We start from the raw sequence: 20,113 nt of genomic DNA on the forward strand, positions 1-20,113 counted from the left end.
AAGAAAAACTAACCCTGCTAATTTACCATGCTTTCCCTGAAAACCCGCTTTGCTGGACGCAGACTGTTCTCGTCCTCCAGATCGGCCCTCCAGGTGATCTCCAAATCAAATGATCTCAACGGTAAGACCGCATCTTCGGCAATGGCCAAGGATTATCACATCATCGACCACGAATACGATGTCGTCGTGATTGGTGCCGGTGGTGCCGGTCTTCGAGCAGCGTTTGGTTTGGCCCAAGAGGGCTTCAAAGTTGCCTGTGTCTCGAAATTGTTCCCAACCAGATCTCACACTGTGGCAGCTCAAGGTGGTATCAACGCCGCTCTCGGTAACATGCACCCTGACGAATGGAGATGGCACATGTACGACACTGTCAAAGGTTCTGACTGGCTGGGAGACCAGGACGCCATCCACTACATGACAAGAGAAGCCCCAGACTCGATTATCGAGTTGGAACACTACGGTCTTCCATTCTCTAGAACGAAGGAGGGAAAGATTTACCAAAGAGCCTTTGGCGGTCAAGCCAAGGAGTTCGGTAAGGGTGGTCAAGCATACAGAACTTGTGCCGTTGCAGACAGAACCGGTCACGCTCTTTTGCACACTTTGTACGGTCAATCTCTCAGATACGACACCCACTACTTCATCGAGTTCTTTGCCATGGACTTGTTGATGCACGACGGAAAATGTGTGGGGTGCATTGCATACAACGAGGAGGACGGAACCCTTCACAGATTCAAGGCTCCTAACACGGTCATTGCCACAGGTGGTTACGGAAGAGCTTACTTCTCGTGTACCTCTGCCCACACCTGTACCGGTGATGGATATGCCATGGTCAGCAGAGCAGGTCTCCCATTGGAGGACTTGGAGTTTGTCCAATTCCATCCTTCTGGTATCTACGGTTCTGGATGTTTGATCACTGAAGGTGCCAGAGGAGAAGGTGGATACCTGTTGAACAGCGAGGGTGAGAGATTTATGGAAAGATACGCACCAACCGCCAAGGATCTTGCTTCCAGAGATGTGGTTTCCAGAGCTATCACCATGGAAATCAACGCTGGAAGAGGTGTTGGTCCCCACAAAGATCACATGTACCTGCAATTGTCCCACTTGCCAGCCTCTGTGTTGAAGGAGAGACTGCCAGGTATTTCTGAAACTGCTCACATTTTCGCCGGTGTGGACGTTACCAAGGAGCCAATTCCAATTCTGCCAACCGTGCATTACAACATGGGTGGTATTCCAACCAAGTACACCGGTGAGGTTTTGACCCAGAACGAGAAGGGTGAAGATCAGGTTGTGCCTGGTCTTTTCGCATGTGGTGAGGCCGCTTGTGCATCTGTGCACGGTGCCAACCGTTTGGGAGCCAACTCCTTGTTGGACCTTGTCGTTTTCGGAAGAGCTGTGTCTCACACCATTAGAGACAACTTCAAGCCAGGTGCTCCATTGCCAGAGCTTCCAAGCGACATTGGTCACGAGTCCGTCGCCAACCTCGACCGTTTGAGAAACGCTGACGGAGATATCACCACAGCCGAATTGAGACTCGAGATGCAAAAGAGCATGCAGAAGCACGTTGCTGTGTTCAGAAAACAGGACATTTTGGACGAGGGTGTGAAACAGATCACCGAAATCGATGGTAAGTTTGACAGAATTAAGACCACCGACAGATCCATGATCTGGAACTCGGACTTGGTTGAGACCCTTGAGCTGCAGAACTTGCTTACCTGTGCCAGACAGACTGCTACCAGTGCCGCTGCCAGAAAGGAAAGTAGAGGTGCTCACGCTAGAGACGATTACCCAGAAAGAGATGACGTTAACTGGCGTAAACATTCTCTTTCCTGGCAACACGGCCACGGCAAGGACGTCAAGCTCGCATACAGACACGTCATTGCTACCACTTTGGACGAGAACGAGTGCAAGCCTGTGCCTCCTGCCAAGAGAGTCTACTAGGTATTTATTATAAAGAATATGTTATTTGATAGTATTCTATGGAAATGAATGCTTAAGTAAGCTGCAGATAGATTTTTAGAAGAGAAGAAAAAAAAAAATTAGAAAAAATCATCAATTAATTACTCCTTATTTCGATTCATGTTCCAATTGACGGTCATTTCTGATCTGATTCGAATATCACCGCACCTATTCCACCTGCCGACAGAAGAGGCCGTTCAAAACGAGCTGAACATCAAATACGCTAACAAGGTGGTGCACCGGCTGGGGCTGATTGTAGCTGTTTGGGACCTTTTAGAAGTGCAGGACGGTTTGCTCAAGCCTGGCGACGGGGCGGTGTTTGTGAATGTGCGATTCCGGGCGGTTGTGTTCAAGCCAGTGGTTGGCGAGGTTCTGACCGGGTGGATTGAGAGTTGCAGCGCGGAAGGCATTAAAATCAATATGAACTTCTTCAACGACATCTTCGTGCCAAAAAATTACATGTTCGAAGGATCGTACTACTCAGCCGATGACAACGCATGGATCTGGAAAATGGATGAAGAAACTAAATTGTATCTGGACATTAACGAAAAAATCAATTTTCGCATAGAGAAAGAAGTGTTCAACGACGTGCGACCAAAGGGCCCAGACAACTCGCTCACTTCACTGGCGGTGGATGACCAGACCAACGGCGCCGACGGTGCGGACCGCAAATCGCCACCTTACGCACTTGTTGCCAGCTGCCAGACAGACGGAATGGGCTGTGTCAGCTGGTGGGAGTAATGAATATGTTTCACGATTAATTGTATTGCATGTATCTCGATGTTGAGCTGAACTTCATGTTTCCCTTGATAACCTTCTCGACAGCCTGTAAGAAATCCTTCTCTGTAGCAACCTTTCTTCTCGACCGGATCGCAAACATACCGGCCTCTGTACACACCGACCGGAGCTCTGCTCCAGTGGCATTTGGACACAGTCTAGAAATCAGCTCCCAACGTATGTCGCGTTCGCATGACATGGACTTGGAGTGAATCCGGAAGATATTGGCACGACCTTCAAGGTCAGGTAGCGAGAATTCCACTTTTCTGTCGATTCTTCCAGGTCTAAGCAATGCAGGGTCTAATGTGTTTGGTCTGTTTGTGGCAAACATCACCTTGATGTTTCCTCTAGGGTCGAAACCGTCCAATTGGGTAATCAATTCCAACATGGTTCTTTGCACCTCGTTGTCTCCTCCAGCACCGTCATCGAATCTTGCACCTCCGATAGCGTCGACTTCGTCAAAGAAAATGATGCATGCCTTTTTCGTTCTCGCCATCTCGAAAAGCTCTCTCACCATTCTTGCACCTTCTCCGACGTATTTCTGAACAAGCTCCGAACCAATGACTCTGATGAATGTAGCGTCTGTTCTGTTGGCCACGGCACGTGCACATAAAGTTTTACCTGTTCCTGGCGGACCGTACAACAAAATACCTTTTGGAGGGTCAATTCCCAACTTGACAAATCTCTCTGGCGACAACAAAGGTAACTCAACAACTTCTCTCAGTTTCTCGATCTGTTCCTTACAGCCACCGACATCGCTGTATGTCACATCTGGCTTCTCTTCAACAGTCATCATCGTCACACTAGGATCGATTCTTGGTGGAAGAGGCAGCTGGATCTCGTACTTTGTTCTGTCCACACCAACTCTCATTCCTTCTTCAATGTCGGTCGGAGACACTCTTTCACCCAATCCAACAACAAACTTGGCAATTTGTTTGATATTTATCACGTATTTCGTTTTTGCGTCGGCCTCTTCTTCTGCGGAAGGCTCAATCATCTTGGTACACCGTGCCACTTGCAATGGTTGTTCTTCGCTCATTCTCTTCCGGTCAGCGGCCACATCCCACAAGTTTGGACTCGAGAGACCGGTATCGGACTCCTCAATTCCAATTTTCTCCTTGATACGGCCTTCCAATTCTTTCAGGTCTTTCTCAATGTCGCGGATCGACTGGCTGTATGGAGCTGCTCCGTAGGTCTTCAGAACTTGGATATCGCCCTCACTCAATGGAGTGATCTTCTCCTCTTTTGTTTCCTCGTCGGCGTCATCGACAGGCTTCTTATACTTTTCCCAATCCTCTTTGGCCGCCATAGTTGTTCCAAGATTGTTAGTTTAGTTTTTTGCCATCGAAATTACTTTATTTATTTTTTGCCTGATTACAAACACACCCGTACACCGGAAAAGCATCCACTTAGAACACCTTGAGCAGCAGCTGTGCGCCCTTGTTATCGTCGTCCTGCTTCTTGATGATCTTGTCAAGCTTCTTGAGCTTCTTAGGGAAACTGTTCTTTTTGGAGTCTTTCAATGCTTCGACCAGAGCAACCAAAACAAAACATCCTTGGTTGTCGTTGATCCAGTTTTTCAGAACCTGTTCGTCTTCTCCGTTCTCAAACACCGTCTCGGCGAAGCTAGCGGCAAAATCTTTGCCCACGCCAATGTTTGGAACAGTATCAACCTTCTTCTCCTTAAAGTTCCACTTACCTCCTTGGATAAGGGACTTCAATAAACGAGAGGTGAACGGTTTGCTCAAAAGATGGTCTTCTCCAAGATCCTCCTTCATCTCAGACAAAATTAGCTCCAGCAGCTGTTTTCTTGGCTCCTCTGTCTCTTCAGGGAAGTCGTTGTTGAGTATGAGCTCCAGAGCGAACTGGGATCCAAAATTTTCACGCAGGATGGATCTTTTCTGGACGGTTTCATAAAACAGAGGTAGCAAGTTCTTTAGGAGCTCTGTGCGACGTTGTTCTTGCGGCTTCTTGGAGGTTTCTGATGCAAGCTCCATGTATTTCTGAATGTCCTTGAGAACAGGAGGCGAGAAGTATGAGTGGTCCAGACCGTTCAACAGATAGATGAATGGTCTTCTGGAAAACTTTCCAAGAACAAGTTTTTCAAATGTGTCTTTGAAAACGCTGGAGAATGTTCTGTTCACGAGAACCGTATCGTCAACGGTCATGAAGATTATCTGCAGAACAAGCTGTCCGTGTTCGTCCTTGGCAAGAGCCTCTCCGTGTGGTTTCAGACCTTTCAAAATGTTCTTTCTCTCTTTAGCATTGGCCTTGGCGATCAGAGTGCATGCAACCTCACAACCCTCCTGGGTGTGCACAAGCTCTGCGATCTGGTCTTGCAGGAGCTCGATAAGCGCGCGCACTTCCTCGTTCTCGAAGATCTGGACGTATTCTCTCATAACAGCATGGAGAATCTGGAATCCGGTAGATCCTTTGTCGACAGATCCACGGATAGTGGTGATCAGATTGTTGGCAATAAGAGATCTCTTCTCTTTGGACTCAGCACAGACTTCCTTGATAGTTCTGGCGTCAGAAGTATCGCGGAAAACGGCATACTCCGATCCCCAGAACTCCTTGATCATCTGAGACTTCTGCTTGGAAGTAGCATACAAAACATACAGGTCCTCCACCACGTATGCTCCCTCCCTGTGACGGATCAATTTGCGAAGCTTTCCGTGTAATTCAGAAAGAATCAACTCGCGCGAATCCTTGGATCCATAGTGTAAAAGCTTGATCAGCAGGTACTTTCCGTAAGACGAGGTAGCCAGATTGTAGAACTGTCCCTTGAGAGCACGAGTAATGATCTCACGACGCTCCTTAGAGCAGTACTTCACCAAAGTCTGGACCACACGCGATGCATCGTGCTTCAACACCAAATCACCAATAACGTCCTTAGATAGCTCCCAGGTCTCGTCACACAGCTTATCTCTGATTTCCTTTGGCATGGGTGGGTTCTTGACTCTCAACTTCTCCCACAACCGCTTGATGTTCTCAACCTGTGTTCCAGACTTTCTCTTGAGCTTTCTTTCATTCAAGAGCTTCTTCTGCTCCTCTCTGGACGGTCTGTTTTCCTCATCGTTACCGGTACCTGCTGGAGAATCATCTTCTTCAGCAGACTCTTCAGCGTAATCGCCTCCATCAAGCTCATCAACTTCTTCCTCAACTTCCTCCTCAGAGTATTCCGGGTCTAGCTTAGCCTTCTTTGGCTGAGATCTTGTCTCCTCGGCAACTCTCTTCTTAGCCATGCTATTTAATTTATTTTTTCAAAGGTTAAAATTTTTTTATTATTTCAACGGCTGTGCAAGAAATTTTTCAGTAAATCGCACAGTCTGGGGATTAATGTACTCTTGAACGGTCGACTCTTTTGCTGGAGCAGTACGCACGAACTCCACATCGATGTTCATGAGCTTGCGATACTCCTTCGGGTCGAGGCTTTCGAGCTGCTCGCGCCGCTCTTGACATTTCTCTAGAATCTCCGAGACCAGCTCGTCCGACGGCTCTGTTTCCAACTGGTCCTGGTACTTGGAGACAGTTTGTATGATGCTGATGTATTCTGGATCATAGGAAAACTTCAGTCCCTTTAGATTGGCCGGCATTTCTGTCTGAGCCAGTCGCAGGATCTCCAGGTACTTTCTCCGTGGTAAACATTTATCTAGGGCCAGAAACCGGGTCGGAAGACTGTCGGTGGAAGAAGGTGTCAATTCCAGATCCAAATCTATTTCCTGCACGTTGAGTTTTTCCTCTGGTCGTGCGGACTTCCATGGAACATTGGCCTCGAACTTGGTATGTAAGTGTGCACTAAACCAGTATCTGGGCCGCAGATGTCGCAGAAGTCCCATCAGCGGCGGCGAGCCCAAACATCGCCGTTCGATGTCGGTCTTGAAAAACGGTTTATTTTTCAACAACTGGTCCTTCAGTCCGTAGTCGTAGATTCCCTCGGGCCAGTCATGCGAGATCATTATTGTTTCATTTGAAGGTCGAAGAAGTTGCAATGGCAGCAGATTGCTGTGTCTATAGTGGTAAACCGAGCGAATCGTCGACCGATCGTACGGTAGTGTTTCTGTGCGCGCGGTGTAGAAATGAGGCTCGTTGTAGATGCCTGAGATTCCTGCTATTCTGAGTCCTTTATACCAAACCACACCAGACTGTCCAAGGTAGTAAATATTGGGGGCCACGAACCCACCATGTTTCAGCTCAGTGAGATAGTTTGACGCTTCATGGTTGCCTCCGACAAAAATCGTCATCACGGGCGCTTTTCGACGTCCCGTATAGTAGTCCTGGAAATCGCCCATTTGCCGATACTTCTGCGGAACGGCCAGACATTTCAGGTCGGCGGCGTTGCGCACGCTCTGGAAATCCCCACAGATTATCAGAAGATCCACAACCGCCGGAAGCGACTTGTATATGGCGTTTAATTGACCATGGCAGCACCCTTCGACAGCCACGGTAAGCATATAGTGCACGAGATAAATTAAAATTATTTCTTCTTACCAAAAAATGACATCAAGGAGACCTGTTTTTTCGTGTCGCCTTTCTTTTCGGCGTTTTTCGCTGGAGCGGGAGTCTTCTTGGCAGGTGGGTGTGTAGCCGATCGTTTAGCAGGCTTGGATGTCACCAGGTATCCGTCCTCGTCGTAGACGGGTTTGGCAGGCTCGACAGCCTCAGGCTGAACAACTTTGGTAGCAGACTCCACAGGTTTGGAAGAGACCTCCTTTGCAGGTTTTGGCGTATTTGACGGTTCTTGCGACTCGATAGAAATTGGCTCCTCGTCAACATCCATCGGTTCGTCCTCGTCGCTGTCTGCAAATAGCTTCTGGAGATTGGCCTTGACCTCAGCTTTTGTTTTCTTTCTTGGCGGCTCCACAGACTCTGACTTTGGCTGAGTCTTTTTCTCTGTCTCTTTTTTCCTGGACGTGTACATTGCGCTCAGTCTGCTCAACTCGTCCGAACGAGACTCCTTTTTAACTTCTGGCTTGGTTTCTTTCTGCCTGACTGGTTCGCTCACTGCCGTTCTCTGAGCAGGCCGTGTTTCGATCGGCTTTTCCGTCTCTCCTTTAACTATCCGCACTGCCGTAGTGGTCTGTATCACGCCCCATCGCACGCAATTGTCCGTTGTGTACTCCTTCGAAATGGTCGAATTAACTGCTACCATGGTGTCGAGAGCTATTTTGCCCATATTAAGACCGTAAATTGACACTGACACTTCTCCATCAAGCGCCTCTTTGCTGCTATCTAGCTCATCCTGCCCCACAACCTTGATGACCCGCACCGACCCAGTCTTGCCCGTCACCGTGTAGACAGAGAACAGTTCTGGCTTTTCGCGTTTGTACTTGTCGTAGTACTCCGCCAGAACCTCCTTGGCCTTTGTTGACGACAAGTCTTTCCAGCGGGCAAGAAACTTGTACGTGATTGGCTGTTTCTGAACAAACAAATGGGTGTTGATTTCGTCCAGCATTTATTGGCACGCGTATGAAAAATAAAGCTTTAAAAAATTATTTATTCCAAATGGTGGAGTTAAATTGGAACAACATCCCAAAGGACCTGTGTCCGGTTTGCAAGACCGACAAGTACCTTTCGCCCTCCCTACAGTTCAAGATCAACCCGGAATGCTATCACAAGATTTGCGATTCGTGCGTGGACCGAATATTCTCATTGGGTCCTTCTCCTTGTCCGTATCCGAACTGTGGCAAAATCTTGAGGAAGAACCGATTCAAGACCCAGATCTTTGACGATATCGAGGTTGAGCGCGAGTGCGATGTGCGAAAACGGGTTATGGCCGTTTACAACAAGACCGAGGACGATTTTGCCACGCTGGATGAGTACAACGCTTATCTTGAGCAGGTGGAGGACTACGTTTACAAGCTTGTGAATAGAATCGATGTCGAGCAGACAGAACAGAAGTTGAAAGACTACCAGATAGAGCACAAACACGACATCGAGATGAGCAACAACCAGCGGGACCAGGAGCACGCCAAGTTCGTCAAGCTCCAGAACCTGGAAAAGCGGTATAGAACAGAGAAAAACAAGATCAACAGAGAGATCTTCAAAGAAGAGCAGAATCTCAAGAACCTCAGTAAAACAGAGGTCATCAATCAATTACAGACCGCATCGGGAGAAAAGGATGCCGACAAGATCATCGCGAACGTTAGAGACTCCATGGTTTCCAAGACAGATATATACAAGCAGCAGCTCGAGGAACTGGAGAAAAACTATCAGGAGGAACGCGAGATCATCATCAGCGGCAAGGACGAAATCAAGGAGGAGGAGAAGCCAAAGATGCCGTTCACGCCATTCAACGGAGACAGAATGCCTACTCCTCCGTACGAGTACGGCGACTACAAAGACCCGTTCCTATCCAAGATGGTGGACGATATCCAGTACCGCGCTGGTGGATACAAGCTCGACGTTTACTTCCAGAAGTCTCTTGACGACGCATTCACCGGACTGGATTGCATCATTGAGGAGGAAAAGGACGTTGCTGATCAGATCATGGTGTAAATATAGTCAAATTATTTAGTTTGCACTGGTTCTGGCTCCAGAACCAGCTTTAATCAATTCTAATGTCTCATGAGAGATTTCCACATCGGGCAGAGTGATCTCACCGGTTTTAGGGGCAGGCAGGAATCCGATCTTGACAAGGTAGCTCACGTACCGGGCCAAAATGTCCAGAGTCACACCGGCTCCAACAGAGGTGTCCTCACCAGTGTACTTGGAGTCAGCAACAAGACTCTCCACTGCGTTCTTATCGCACAATTCTGGAGCTTTAGTGTCTTGTGGCAGGTTATCCAGCACAAAGTGCAGCAATGGATACAGCGCGTTGTCCTTGCCTTCGTCAACAACGTATCGTTCCAAAGACTTGGTCCATTGCAGGTAGTCTGCACGCTGAACGTTGTAGCCAAACTTGTGCAGAGCAGCCAGCATTTCGTTAAATCTGATACGTGGATGGCCGGTCACGTGAACAACAGGAAGCGTGGCAGCAGAAGGAGGATGCAGAGCAGCAGCAACAACAACACGGGCAACGTGGTCCACAGGCACAGTGTTGACGCTGTTGGAGATGTCCGGGTACTCGCCAATCTCAACACAGCCCTTCAACATACGGAGCAAGAAATCGTCCGTGTTGGCAGCACCAGTCTTGGAGAAACCTTGCACATAACCAGGTCTGATGACAGCACCTCTGAGACCCTTTTCACCGGCCTTTCTGATAATATACTCGGCAGCCCACTTGGACTGTCCGTACCCGGTTCCCAGGCCTTTGGAAGCACCCATGAGGTCGTCGGCCTCGGAAATACCAGCCTCTCCGGCATCCACAAGCTTGTCAGAAAGAGAGACGTAGTATGGAACGTCGATGGTCGAGGTGGAAGACACAAACGTGTACACCTTTGGTTTACCTTCAGCACAAAGATCCATTACATTGACGGCAGAAATGACGTTGGCGTCACGCAATTTCGAGTATGGGTACACCCAGTGGACCAAAGCTCCGTTGTGCACAATCACGTCGATCGACGTCACAAGTGTCTTCCATTGCTGCTCGTTGCCAAAGTGAGTCTCGGCAAGGTCTCCAAGAACAATCTGGATCTTGTCAGTCCATTTGTCATTCCAGATACCGTAAGTCTTTCCGGTCTTGACAAGTCTCTCCAAAGCAGACTTTTCATCTTTTGCACGAACGTGAGCCCAGACCTTGATATTGGTTTTTCTGCTCAACAAGTCACGCAAGATGAACGATCCCAAGAATCCAGTACATCCCGTCACAAACACGTTCAATGGTTGTGTGAAATCCAAAGATTCTCTGGTTGGGTACTGTTTCAAGGTAGCAGCTAGCTTTTGGGCATCTTCATAGTAGTCCACAGACTCCGCCTGTTTTTCAGGAATAGCGTTGTTCTTACCGTCAGCAAGCTCGAAATCGTCATCTTTCTTCAGACTGTCGATCTCAGCAGCAAAGGAGGCGATGGTTGGGTGCTTGAAAATAGTTCCCAGAGGGATCTCCACAGCAAGTTGTTTTCTGAGCTCGAAGATCATCCGTGTAGCAAGAATAGAATGTCCTCCTAAATCGAAAAACGAGTCATCCGGTTGGATGGTAGCAGGCTTATTTGGAAGCACAGAGAGCCACACGTCCTTGATCTTGGACTCTGTCTCTGTGAACTCAACATCCTCAACGTCCTTGGATGACAATTGTGCAACAGCAGCAAGCTGAGCAGTGTCTGGATAAGGAAGTTTAGGCTTGTCGACTTTTCCGTTAGGGTTCATTGGCAACTTGGACATTGGAACAACCAGAGATGGGATAGCATAATTGGCCAGTCTCTTCTTCAAGTGGGCCTTCAAATCCTTGATCAGCTCACGATACACAATCAAACCTCTGACAATTGGGTCCTCCAGATCATCCAAGTCTTTCGAGGAACTCTTGAACTTCTCGAGTTCTGGAGATGCCTTTGGAACAATATAAGAAACTAAAGTTGGCTCTTCGTTTTTGTCTCTTCTCACAAGGGTGACATTCTCTCTGACCAGCGGATGTTGAGAAATATGGGTGTCAATCTCACCCAGCTCAATTCTGAAACCTCTGATCTTGACCTGATCGTCAGCACGACCACAACATTCGCAGTTTCCGTCCGGCAAGTATCTTCCAAGATCTCCAGTACGGTAAAGTCTGTCTCTTGGGCCCTTCCAAACCTCTCTCCATGGCTCACCCTTGTCAAGTTCTTTATCCTTGGCAATGAATTTGTCTGGGGAAGTGTACCAGTTGGTGACGAATTTCTGTTTATTGAGCTCGTCGTTCTTTCTGTAACCTTCAGCAAGACCAGCAGCTCTCACGTAAATCTCACCAACCTCACCAACACCACAGGTTTGGGTTCTGTCGTTTCTATTAACAACTAATAGCTGAACGTTCAACATACCTTTACCGGCAGGCATAACGTCTTTTTGGTTGGCCAGGAATCTTGGATCGGTTTCTCTTGAAGCAACCTCGAAATAAGAAACAGCTCTTTGGGTCTCCGTTGTTCCGTACATGTTGACAATGGCACAGTTCTTGGCTAGGGTTTGCAATCTCAAACAGTCTCTCTTGGTTAGGATGTCACCAACAAAGAAGGCATGGTGGAGACTTGAGAATTCAGTGACCGCCTGAGCGGTCAACAGTTGACCCATAGCAGGAGTTAAGTGAGTGACAGTGGCTCCGTGCTTGGACATCCATTCTGCCAACTTACCAGGAGTTCCAATGTCGTCAGCTGTTGGAACCAAAAGAGTGGCTCCTAAGAACAACGGAGTGAACATATCTCTTTGGATAGGATCGTGCGCGATACCAGAAAGCATGGTGAATTTGTCTTTCTCGCTTAGACCGAAAGTCTTGGCCATCCATGGAAAGTAGTATGCCAGAGAGAAGTGTCTTCCGAGCACACCTTTTGGAATACCTTCGGATCCAGAGGTGAACGACAAAGTAGGGTTAGAATCGGGACCAACAACAACACCAGTTCTTTGGCCCTTGTACTGTTGGTAGTCGTGCAAGACGTCAGGAGTTCCTCCAACAATGGTTCCATCGTCCTGGAGCTCCAACGCTGGGATCCTGGTCACAACGTTCAATTTCTCTGAGATATAGTCCTCCACCAACTGGGAGATCTCGCCGGCTTTCTTGATACCAATGATACCTTGAGGATCCGCAACCTGCAAGTAGATGGTTTGTCTGGCTGGTGGATAGGCCGGGTCAATAACGGAGAAAGTTGCGCCTGCTTTCAAAACACCCATAACTGCAACCATAAGGTCGACTCCTCTATAAGCGTAGATCATCACAACGTCGCCTCTCTTAATTCCTGTCTTGACAAGGTAGTTACCGACAACGTTGGAGGCCTCATTAATCTGTTTGTACGTGAAAACACGATCCTTTGCACCCTCTTGCAGGAACGAGGCAGTCTCAACCACACAGGTTCTGTCTGGATGCTTGTCTGCATTATCGCTGAAGATGTCCTGAATGGCACCGCGGAAATTACTCCAGTCGAGATCTATGGTGGGGTCTGGTAGCACAGATTTCTGGGCTTCTGTGAGCAGCGAGACTTGGGAAATCAGGGTATCTGGACTTTGCGAGACGGCTTTGAGAAACTCGTTGAACTGTTCTCCCATGATTTCGATTCTCCGTTGCGAGTACAACAGAGAATTGTAGTAGATCTCCAACGAGAGCTTTCCGTTCGAATCATGGACGAACACGGCGATGTCTCTGACGGATCCAGCAATCGACGACGACAGCTGCTCTGTTGCGCTCTTGTGTTGGAAGGAGAGTCTGAACAATGGAGGAGGAGCGTCCAATTTTTTGGATTTCTGGAGGTTGAGTGCAATCTCCGTTAAAGGAACAAGGTTATCTGATCCCTTGGAGTACGTTTCGGAAACCAGTTTCGAAAACGAGGCAAACGAGCTCTTTGGGTCAATATCCACTCTCACCACAAAGGCGTCTCCGGATTCGGTATTTGTGGCCACCACAATATCGTCATCACCGGTAAGTCTATAGACAAGAACCATCCAGATAGCCAAAAGGTCTTGGAACGAGGCAGTCGATTTTAAAGGAACGGACAATCTGGACTCAACAATCTTGTGAGTCGTTGGACGGTTAAAGTCCAGCGGCACAACATTGAGAGTTGGATTGTCAAGTTTGGTAGTCCAGTAATCCATGACTATTTTTCAAGATAATTTTTAATTGTATTTTCCATTCGAAGCATGATTAGTTTTCTGTCATAAAAAAGTACGGCCATTGAAAAGGAAGTTAAAAAGAATTGGAGACATCAAACAAATAGGACAATCCCAAGATGTCGCAACGAAAGCTTCAACAGTAAGTGTAATTGGTTGGTGTTACTAACTTTATCAGAGAGATGGAACGATTGTTCAAGAAGGTGAAGGAGGGGCTGGAGGAGTTTGACTTTATATATGAGAAATTGCAGAATTGTGATCAACAGTCGCAGAAGGAGAAGTTGGAGAACGATTTGAAGAAGGAGATCAAGAAACTGCAGAGAAATAGAGAGCAGATCAAGAATTGGATGTCTGGAAACGAGGTGAAGGACAAAAAACCGCTTGTTGAGCACCGTCGACTAATTGAGCACGAAATGGAGCGATTCAAGGAGGTGGAGAAGATGATGAAGACCAAGGCGTTCTCCAACGAGGCTCTTGCTTCTGCAGACGTGAACTTGGACCCGGCCCAGCGAGAGAAGCTGGAGTGCGCCGACTTCATCCATTCCATGATCGAGGAGCTCGAGCGACAAGATGAGGCTATTGAGGCTGAAATCGACCAAATCACCAGCTCGTTCAAGAAGAAGAAGTCGGACGCTGCCAAGCAAGCCCAGATAGACGAGCTGAACGAGCTTCTTGAGCGTCATAGATGGCATGGAGGCAAGCTGGAAACGATACTCCGGTTGCTGGAAAACGACAATCTGGACGTTGATCAGATCAACGACATCAAAGAAGACATCGAGTATTACGTTCAATCGAACCAGGACGACACTTTTGTGGAAGACGATACGTTTTACGACGAGCTCGGATTGGACGAGCTTGATGAGAGCTTCAACGTGGTTCCTGGCGGCCAGGATGAGGACGGCGAGGAGGACAGCGAGGACAAGGTTTCTAAGGCAGACTCGAAGCCCTCGACGCGCAAATCTAGCACGAGTGTTCCAAGTGTGCTTTCGAGCGGTCCTCTCAGCCAGCCTACGCCCACAGAGTCTACACATCAAACGGTCGCTCAGAATTTGGCTATAAGGGCCACTTCAGGCACCCTGCCGGCCACTGTTCAAAAGAGCTCACCGAAGCCATGGCCTGCTAACTTGACTCCTGCAGCCTCCAGCACAACTACTCCGAAGTTGAAGTACGCCTCAGTGGTAAGCACAGGGTTACCTACTGCAGAAACAAAAGGCAGAGCGTCTCCGATGGTTCCACCGGGACTTACCAAGACTGGAGAGTCCACCAGAGAGACAACTGCATCACCAACTCCGTTCTCGTTCTTGGATACGACCAACTATGGCCACATGCCCGAAGGATTTAGAGAATATGTTGGATGTTTGCAAAGTGCAAAGGAACGACACGAGAGCAACGAAAACCGCACAGTAGAGCCTATTTTCATGCAACTAGAGTCCTCATTGCTCAACTGTCCTGACTCGTACGATTCTGACAAGCCCCGGAACTACCAGCCAACCAACCAGTTCACCACCCAAACATGCTTCCCGCAGGAACCAGCAGTGGAGATCACAGGGTCGACGAAACTTTTGCAGAAACTGGAGATTAACACCCTAGCCTACTGTTTCTACTACCACAACCAAAAATATAAGTCTCCATTCACAGCCCTGCACAATCTGGAAGGATCCAACGACGATTATCTCCAATACATCACAGCCAAGGAACTTATTCGTCGTGGATGGAAGTACCACAAGGAACTTAAGACGTGGTTCCATCTGGAGGGCAACGAATGGAAATTTTTCGATTACAAGGAGTCATGGACTGTTAGAAGCCAGCCCGGGTTCTATTTTGATCCTAGCCAGGAACAAACGTTGGTGTAATCTATGTAATTTAACTAAGTGCATTCCTTTTCCAGAAATACTTTGCTGAAATGAACACATTGTCTATAACATTCCTCAAATCCGTCTCTATCACCGTAGTATGGGTCGTCCACGATTCTTTCTAAGTCGTCATCCTGCTTCCAGTCACCAAATAAACAAACCTTGGCTGTGCTGTTTTCGGGACGTTTCTGCTGCAAGGAACGCAGGTTGTAGTCGTCCATACAGAGAACGTAGTCGAATTCCAGGAAATGCTGGGGCTTGATCTGCTTAGCACGGTGACTGATAGGCACTTTGTGTAACTTACAGGTGGCCACTGTTCTTTCGTCTGGCGATTGTCCGACATGATACGAATGAGTTCCAAACGAGTCAATTTTTGTGATTTCCGCTCCGAGCTTGTGCTGTTTGACCATGTCGGCAAAAACTGCCTCAGCCATCGGCGAGCGGCATCTGTTGGTTAGTGCTTGATCGGGCCGCTACTTACATGTTTCCCGTGCAAACAAAAGCCACCTTCATAATTATTAATTGAAATATTTACAGGAAAATAATTTTAGTACATGCATTATTGTAACTTACTCAACAGAGCATTTAAATCTACATTGACAGGAATCTCCTGGCGTTTCGGAGCAGGTTCGTCGGAGCTGTCAGGCGGGTCGCGTTTGGAGTCCGACGCAAACCCGGAGATGAAGTCGGAGGCCGACTCGTACGCTGGGGTCGCGTCGTTATCTGCCTGATCTGGCTGATCGTCCTGATAAGCTGGTATATCCTCGTCGTCGTCCTTGTAGGTTGGCATTTCCTCGTCGTCGTCGCCCTGTTGCAACGTCTGCTCGAGTTCGCGTTTTCTCGAGTCTGCAGAGCTCTTTATAGTTTCCAGTTTTGAGAGCTTGGTTGCATCCACGTTGATCCAGTCTTTTTGGGCTTGTATCAATGACTCGAGACTGGTGACCAATTTCTCTCTCAATTCTTTCTGGCTACTGATACTGTCAATCAACGAACCACTGCCCTTCACCAGTCCTTCAAGCTGTCCAATGAGAACGTCTGGAGCAGGAAGATTCTCCGCCTTGAGGGTTCCTGAGTACGTCTCCGACAGCCCTGCAAATCGCGCACTATTGGCAGAAGAAACCTGCTGCAGATGGTCGTACTGGAGAGCAACTTCGATCAACTCGGCCGGACATTTCTGGTACGCGGTTGGCTCAGCTGCATGTTTCCTTGGCTCTGCTTGCTGACCAGGCTGTCCACCGAGCGAACGAATTAAATTATCAACATAGTCTGCAGGATAGATATTTCTATCTTTCCAGACCTGGAGAACTTTTAGGAACTTAGGCTTGTCGGCGCCTGGATTTAGCGTTTGTATCACCTTCGGAAGCACCTCTTTGAACCCGTTGGTGAACCCGCTGTTTTTCGGGTCTTTGCGGCTCAATTGGACAATATCATTCGCTAGATAAAATAGTGTCAACTTATTTTGCTGTGAAGAGATCTCTTTGTGCCACAGATCCACAATCGTCTGCGCCTCGCGGTAGTGAAACATGATCCACTGAGATGTGGTCTGAATACTCTGCTGGGTCGGCACAAGCGCTGCCAGCTTCACGCGGGCACGATCCACCGAAAAACTCATTACGTTCAACTTTGTTATACAAATGGAGATTTGAATAATTTTCGCAACACCCGTGCACCGCAAGCGATTGACCGCTTCTGCCTTTTGCCGAGGCAGTTTGACAGTCAAAGAGAGAAAAGAGTATGGGCGATTACGGGGTTATGGCGCAAAACCTGCTATTTGCAAACAAGAAGTGTTGAGAAGCTGAAACTACTAAAATAAGAAGACTTTAATGCCGTAGTCACGTTTTACTGTAAACTGGTCCAATGGTAGCTGAGATAAGAGATAAGAAGAAAAAGTGTTGAACAATCTGGGAGCAAAATGATTGTTTCGCATGTGAATGAGCCATTCTTACGGCAATTGTCCCAGAATGAAGGTTTCGGACATTTAATCCAAGGCAATACGGGCTGCAAAGCCGCACGAAATTGAGTTCCTAGACAACTTATCGATACGTTATCAATGTTGATGATTTTGATACTATGGTGTACCTGTAATGCCGTGCATTTGTCTTGCTATAGAACCACGGTTAGGGTAGATTTTCAGGGACCAAACAATAAAATCATTGCCGGTTTAGGGTGTTTGGGATCTTGCTGCAGATGTATCTTTCGTAAATGCAGGAATTTAGCTCTTCATGGCTGAAAAATAGGGGTGAGCAGGTGGGAGTTTCTAACGCCAGGACAAGCTGATGGGGGAGCAGAAATCAGAGCTACCAATCCTTTGTGTTGCTGTGTTCATTGAGAGGTGACTGCTCACCCTTATATCTGTCCCTCAGTTTAGTTCTCCACCGTATCTACGCTCTATCTTTTTCAGCCTTATGCAGACCAATTGATGCATCTAAATTTCCGAGTTTCCGACGCTCACCGACTTAATGCCTTAGGAAAACGGTATAAATTCAACCCAAGATCCTTGCTACCATCTCTATCCTAAGACCCCTTGTCATGAAATTTGCTGCTATCCTTAGTGCCTTTGCTATTCTTGCTGCTGTTGGTACCGCTGCTCCAACTTCTCCACGCCACTGCCCATTCTGCAGTCCACGTCGTGGCTCTGTTGGAAACTCTAACTTGAAAAGACATGTCGAAGACCGCCCTCCTCCAGGTGAAGAAGAAGAGTAGATTTGTGTTTTGTTTTGTTTAGCTTATGGTTTAATATACTCGAATTGCAATTCACAACCGGTAGTAACTGAACGTAGCTCTCGAAAGCATGGGCGTTCACTATTGGTAGCCAGTACTGGCCACCGTGGGAATGGTTGCTACGATATATTCCTTGCAACCATGATTGTGCAGTAACCAGGTAAAGGTTTGTGATTACTCATGGGACCCCAACAGGCAGTGGTTGCAGCGACCAAGCTGACCGACTGCTGGTTATGCTCTCAAGCAGCTATAACAGCAAGCAGCTCTGGTGGACAAAACCTTGCTACTCGTCTTGCCAATGTGAGTTGGCACAGACTGGATGCTCCCCAGCGACATCCAATCAATATCCCTGCCTGCTTCTCATATCGTCAAAGGACAAACAGCTCACACGTGCTACGCAAGCCCAATTATTTGCAGGGCCTACACGCTCTTGAGACTTTTCAAGTTTTTACAGCTTCACGGGCCCGTCTCACAAAACACAGTTTTACTAGCCGGTAAGTCTTCCTCAAGGGTATAGGCAAACATCAGGGTTGGCAGCAACGACAATAGAGCCGTTAAACGTGTCGTGTATACCCCTGGAACTGAGCAAGTGCACCACGACGCGGCTTATCTGCTGATTACCAAGTCTAAAAATCTCGGCCGATAGCGACCGCATTCCGATAACCGAATCACAAATCGCGACATAGCAGTCCACCAACTGCAACGCAAATAAGGTTTCTGGACACTTTGGCAGGGTCCTGGCAGTTGAATGAATTTATGGTGACTAATGAGTTGCACAGTACCTTCTCTCAAGTTGCTGGTGTATCCATCGTGGTTTTGGTAGCACATCTGTGGCTACGCTAATGAAAAGTCTCACTCTGGCTCCTGGTTGCAACTATCATTTTCCGGAATATCCATCGTCGATCCACCACCAGCACCCGGTTTGCTGATCTATCCAGTAACAGGAGTCTCAATTGCTCGGCAACTGTTTCAGGCTGAAAATGAGCCCAAAGAAAGCGTCTGTACACGGCACTATCAAAGTAGTGATCAATGTGGCATCTAACCAATATGCTGCCAGTAATGGCAGGGTGGTGAAACAAAAAAAGTGCCATGAGCTAGTACGGCTCAAAAGAAGTAGCTAAGTACTACGCGTAGTTTCTGCCTGTCTATCTGCTGTTCATGCTCTATTTTCAAGTTGGCTGGTTCTCCCTCCTTACCGTAGCTACCAGTAGTCATCCAAATAACCAGCTTCAGCGACCTTTCAGACACCAGACTGTACTCTAGTACCCCCCTTGTACGCAGAACCAGCCTACATGGTTTCTGCCCCATCTTGTTTCCACATCCTCCATCCAGCTCTGCTTGCCTATTTTCCCACCTCTACACCAGAAACTTTGTAAACCAATTTTGATTTCTTTGACAACACAGAAATTTAAGCAACGCAAACATGGCCGACAAATTCCCTGAACTAGACGACGTTGAGACCACCGGAGTGGCTGAAGGCAGCGATTTTCTTTCGCGGGAAAAGGAATTGCTCGGAGACGAGTTTGCCACCGAACAGGACGACATTGTCAAAGACGACGACGAGTTTGAGGATTTCAAAACACAGTTCCCAGAGGTGCCTTCTGCATCGGACGCTGCGCCAGAGCCTGTCGAGGAGACCAGAGAGCCGGAATTCGAGGAGCCGGTCGTCAACAAGTTCGCCAATCTGAACCTGGACGAAAGCACCCATATCCAAGAGTGGCGCAAGACCAGAGATCTGGAGGTGTCCAAGAGAGACGAGACAGCCGCCAGCAAGCTCGAGCAGGTCAAGAAGGAGGCCGAGAAAGCAATTGACGATTTCTACGAGAATTACAACAACAAGAAAGACGAGGCCGTGGAAGCCACACGCAAAGAGGAGGTGGCGTTTTTGGAGAAAAGAGACAAGTTTCTGGAGCACGGTACTGTCTGGGACCGTGTGGTGGAGGTGTTGAGCCTCACCAAGAACTCAAATGCCTCGGATCTTGCGGACCATAGAGATAAGACCCGTTTCAGAGATCTGTTGATATCGCTCAAGGGCAAGCAGGACGTTCCTGGAGCCGCTGGATACTAGTTACATAAAAATGCACTGTTGTACAACATGGAACTTCATTGTAGACCGTATGGACGTTGTAGATATCAGAATACATGCA

The 20,113-nt window shown here is 47.9% G+C and overlaps 17 protein-coding genes across 17 annotated transcripts; 10 read left to right on the plus strand and 7 right to left on the minus strand.

The window, feature by feature from the left end:
* Positions 1–27: 27 nt before the first annotated feature.
* OGAPHI_004945 (uncharacterized protein) lies at positions 28–1,938 on the plus strand (the record flags this gene model as incomplete). The annotated part of the gene is made up of 1 exon (XM_046206077.1): positions 28–1,938. The coding sequence occupies one exon, from the start codon at positions 28–30 to the stop codon at positions 1,936–1,938; it is 1,911 nt and encodes a 636-aa protein (XP_046059880.1).
* OGAPHI_004946 (uncharacterized protein) lies at positions 106–1,818 on the minus strand (the record flags this gene model as incomplete). Its single annotated transcript, XM_046206078.1, has 1 exon — positions 106–1,818. The coding sequence occupies one exon, from the start codon at positions 1,816–1,818 to the stop codon at positions 106–108; it is 1,713 nt and encodes a 570-aa protein (XP_046059881.1).
* Positions 1,939–2,076: 138 nt separating the features above from the next.
* Positions 2,077–2,697, plus strand: OGAPHI_004947 (uncharacterized protein; the record flags this gene model as incomplete). Its single annotated transcript, XM_046206079.1, has 1 exon — positions 2,077–2,697. One exon carries the CDS (start codon positions 2,077–2,079, stop codon positions 2,695–2,697), a length of 621 nt encoding a protein of 206 aa, XP_046059882.1.
* A 16-nt stretch (positions 2,698–2,713) lies between these two features.
* On the minus strand, positions 2,714–4,042 carry OGAPHI_004948 (uncharacterized protein; the record flags this gene model as incomplete). The annotated part of the gene is made up of 1 exon (XM_046206081.1): positions 2,714–4,042. One exon carries the CDS (start codon positions 4,040–4,042, stop codon positions 2,714–2,716), a length of 1,329 nt encoding a protein of 442 aa, XP_046059883.1.
* On the plus strand, positions 3,294–3,926 carry OGAPHI_004949 (uncharacterized protein; the record flags this gene model as incomplete). Its single annotated transcript, XM_046206082.1, has 1 exon — positions 3,294–3,926. One exon carries the CDS (start codon positions 3,294–3,296, stop codon positions 3,924–3,926), a length of 633 nt encoding a protein of 210 aa, XP_046059884.1.
* Positions 4,043–4,142: 100 nt separating the features above from the next.
* On the minus strand, positions 4,143–5,978 carry OGAPHI_004950 (uncharacterized protein; the record flags this gene model as incomplete). The annotated part of the gene is made up of 1 exon (XM_046206083.1): positions 4,143–5,978. The coding sequence occupies one exon, from the start codon at positions 5,976–5,978 to the stop codon at positions 4,143–4,145; it is 1,836 nt and encodes a 611-aa protein (XP_046059885.1).
* On the plus strand, positions 4,198–5,414 carry OGAPHI_004951 (uncharacterized protein; the record flags this gene model as incomplete). The annotated part of the gene is made up of 2 exons (XM_046206084.1): positions 4,198–4,641; positions 4,794–5,414. 2 exons carry the CDS (start codon positions 4,198–4,200, stop codon positions 5,412–5,414), a joined length of 1,065 nt encoding a protein of 354 aa, XP_046059886.1.
* Positions 5,979–6,017: 39 nt separating the features above from the next.
* On the minus strand, positions 6,018–7,187 carry OGAPHI_004952 (uncharacterized protein; the record flags this gene model as incomplete). The annotated part of the gene is made up of 1 exon (XM_046206085.1): positions 6,018–7,187. The coding sequence occupies one exon, from the start codon at positions 7,185–7,187 to the stop codon at positions 6,018–6,020; it is 1,170 nt and encodes a 389-aa protein (XP_046059887.1).
* Positions 7,188–7,210: 23 nt separating this feature from the next.
* On the minus strand, positions 7,211–8,188 carry OGAPHI_004953 (uncharacterized protein; the record flags this gene model as incomplete). Its single annotated transcript, XM_046206086.1, has 1 exon — positions 7,211–8,188. The coding sequence occupies one exon, from the start codon at positions 8,186–8,188 to the stop codon at positions 7,211–7,213; it is 978 nt and encodes a 325-aa protein (XP_046059888.1).
* A 50-nt stretch (positions 8,189–8,238) lies between these two features.
* Positions 8,239–9,231, plus strand: OGAPHI_004954 (uncharacterized protein; the record flags this gene model as incomplete). Its single annotated transcript, XM_046206087.1, has 1 exon — positions 8,239–9,231. The coding sequence occupies one exon, from the start codon at positions 8,239–8,241 to the stop codon at positions 9,229–9,231; it is 993 nt and encodes a 330-aa protein (XP_046059889.1).
* Positions 9,232–9,246: 15 nt separating this feature from the next.
* On the minus strand, positions 9,247–13,377 carry OGAPHI_004955 (uncharacterized protein; the record flags this gene model as incomplete). Its single annotated transcript, XM_046206088.1, has 1 exon — positions 9,247–13,377. The coding sequence occupies one exon, from the start codon at positions 13,375–13,377 to the stop codon at positions 9,247–9,249; it is 4,131 nt and encodes a 1,376-aa protein (XP_046059890.1).
* On the plus strand, positions 9,301–10,551 carry OGAPHI_004956 (uncharacterized protein; the record flags this gene model as incomplete). Its single annotated transcript, XM_046206089.1, has 1 exon — positions 9,301–10,551. The coding sequence occupies one exon, from the start codon at positions 9,301–9,303 to the stop codon at positions 10,549–10,551; it is 1,251 nt and encodes a 416-aa protein (XP_046059891.1).
* Positions 11,239–11,601, plus strand: OGAPHI_004957 (uncharacterized protein; the record flags this gene model as incomplete). Its single annotated transcript, XM_046206090.1, has 1 exon — positions 11,239–11,601. One exon carries the CDS (start codon positions 11,239–11,241, stop codon positions 11,599–11,601), a length of 363 nt encoding a protein of 120 aa, XP_046059892.1.
* OGAPHI_004958 (uncharacterized protein) lies at positions 12,078–13,216 on the plus strand (the record flags this gene model as incomplete). The annotated part of the gene is made up of 3 exons (XM_046206092.1): positions 12,078–12,084; positions 12,317–12,731; positions 12,892–13,216. 3 exons carry the CDS (start codon positions 12,078–12,080, stop codon positions 13,214–13,216), a joined length of 747 nt encoding a protein of 248 aa, XP_046059893.1.
* Positions 13,378–13,574: 197 nt separating the features above from the next.
* On the plus strand, positions 13,575–15,245 carry OGAPHI_004959 (uncharacterized protein; the record flags this gene model as incomplete). Its single annotated transcript, XM_046206093.1, has 1 exon — positions 13,575–15,245. One exon carries the CDS (start codon positions 13,575–13,577, stop codon positions 15,243–15,245), a length of 1,671 nt encoding a protein of 556 aa, XP_046059894.1.
* On the minus strand, positions 14,483–16,857 carry OGAPHI_004960 (uncharacterized protein; the record flags this gene model as incomplete). Its single annotated transcript, XM_046206094.1, has 3 exons — positions 14,483–14,692; positions 15,287–15,666; positions 15,819–16,857. 3 exons carry the CDS (start codon positions 16,855–16,857, stop codon positions 14,483–14,485), a joined length of 1,629 nt encoding a protein of 542 aa, XP_046059895.1.
* Positions 16,858–19,389: 2,532 nt separating this feature from the next.
* OGAPHI_004961 (uncharacterized protein) lies at positions 19,390–20,034 on the plus strand (the record flags this gene model as incomplete). Its single annotated transcript, XM_046206095.1, has 1 exon — positions 19,390–20,034. One exon carries the CDS (start codon positions 19,390–19,392, stop codon positions 20,032–20,034), a length of 645 nt encoding a protein of 214 aa, XP_046059896.1.
* Between the last annotated feature and the right edge of the window lie 79 nt (positions 20,035–20,113).

This window comes from Ogataea philodendri, assembly GCF_020536065.1.
Source record: "Ogataea philodendri strain CBS6075 chromosome Unknown scaffold6, whole genome shotgun sequence".
In the NCBI taxonomy this organism is placed as follows: Eukaryota; Fungi; Ascomycota; class Pichiomycetes; order Pichiales; family Pichiaceae; genus Ogataea; species Ogataea philodendri.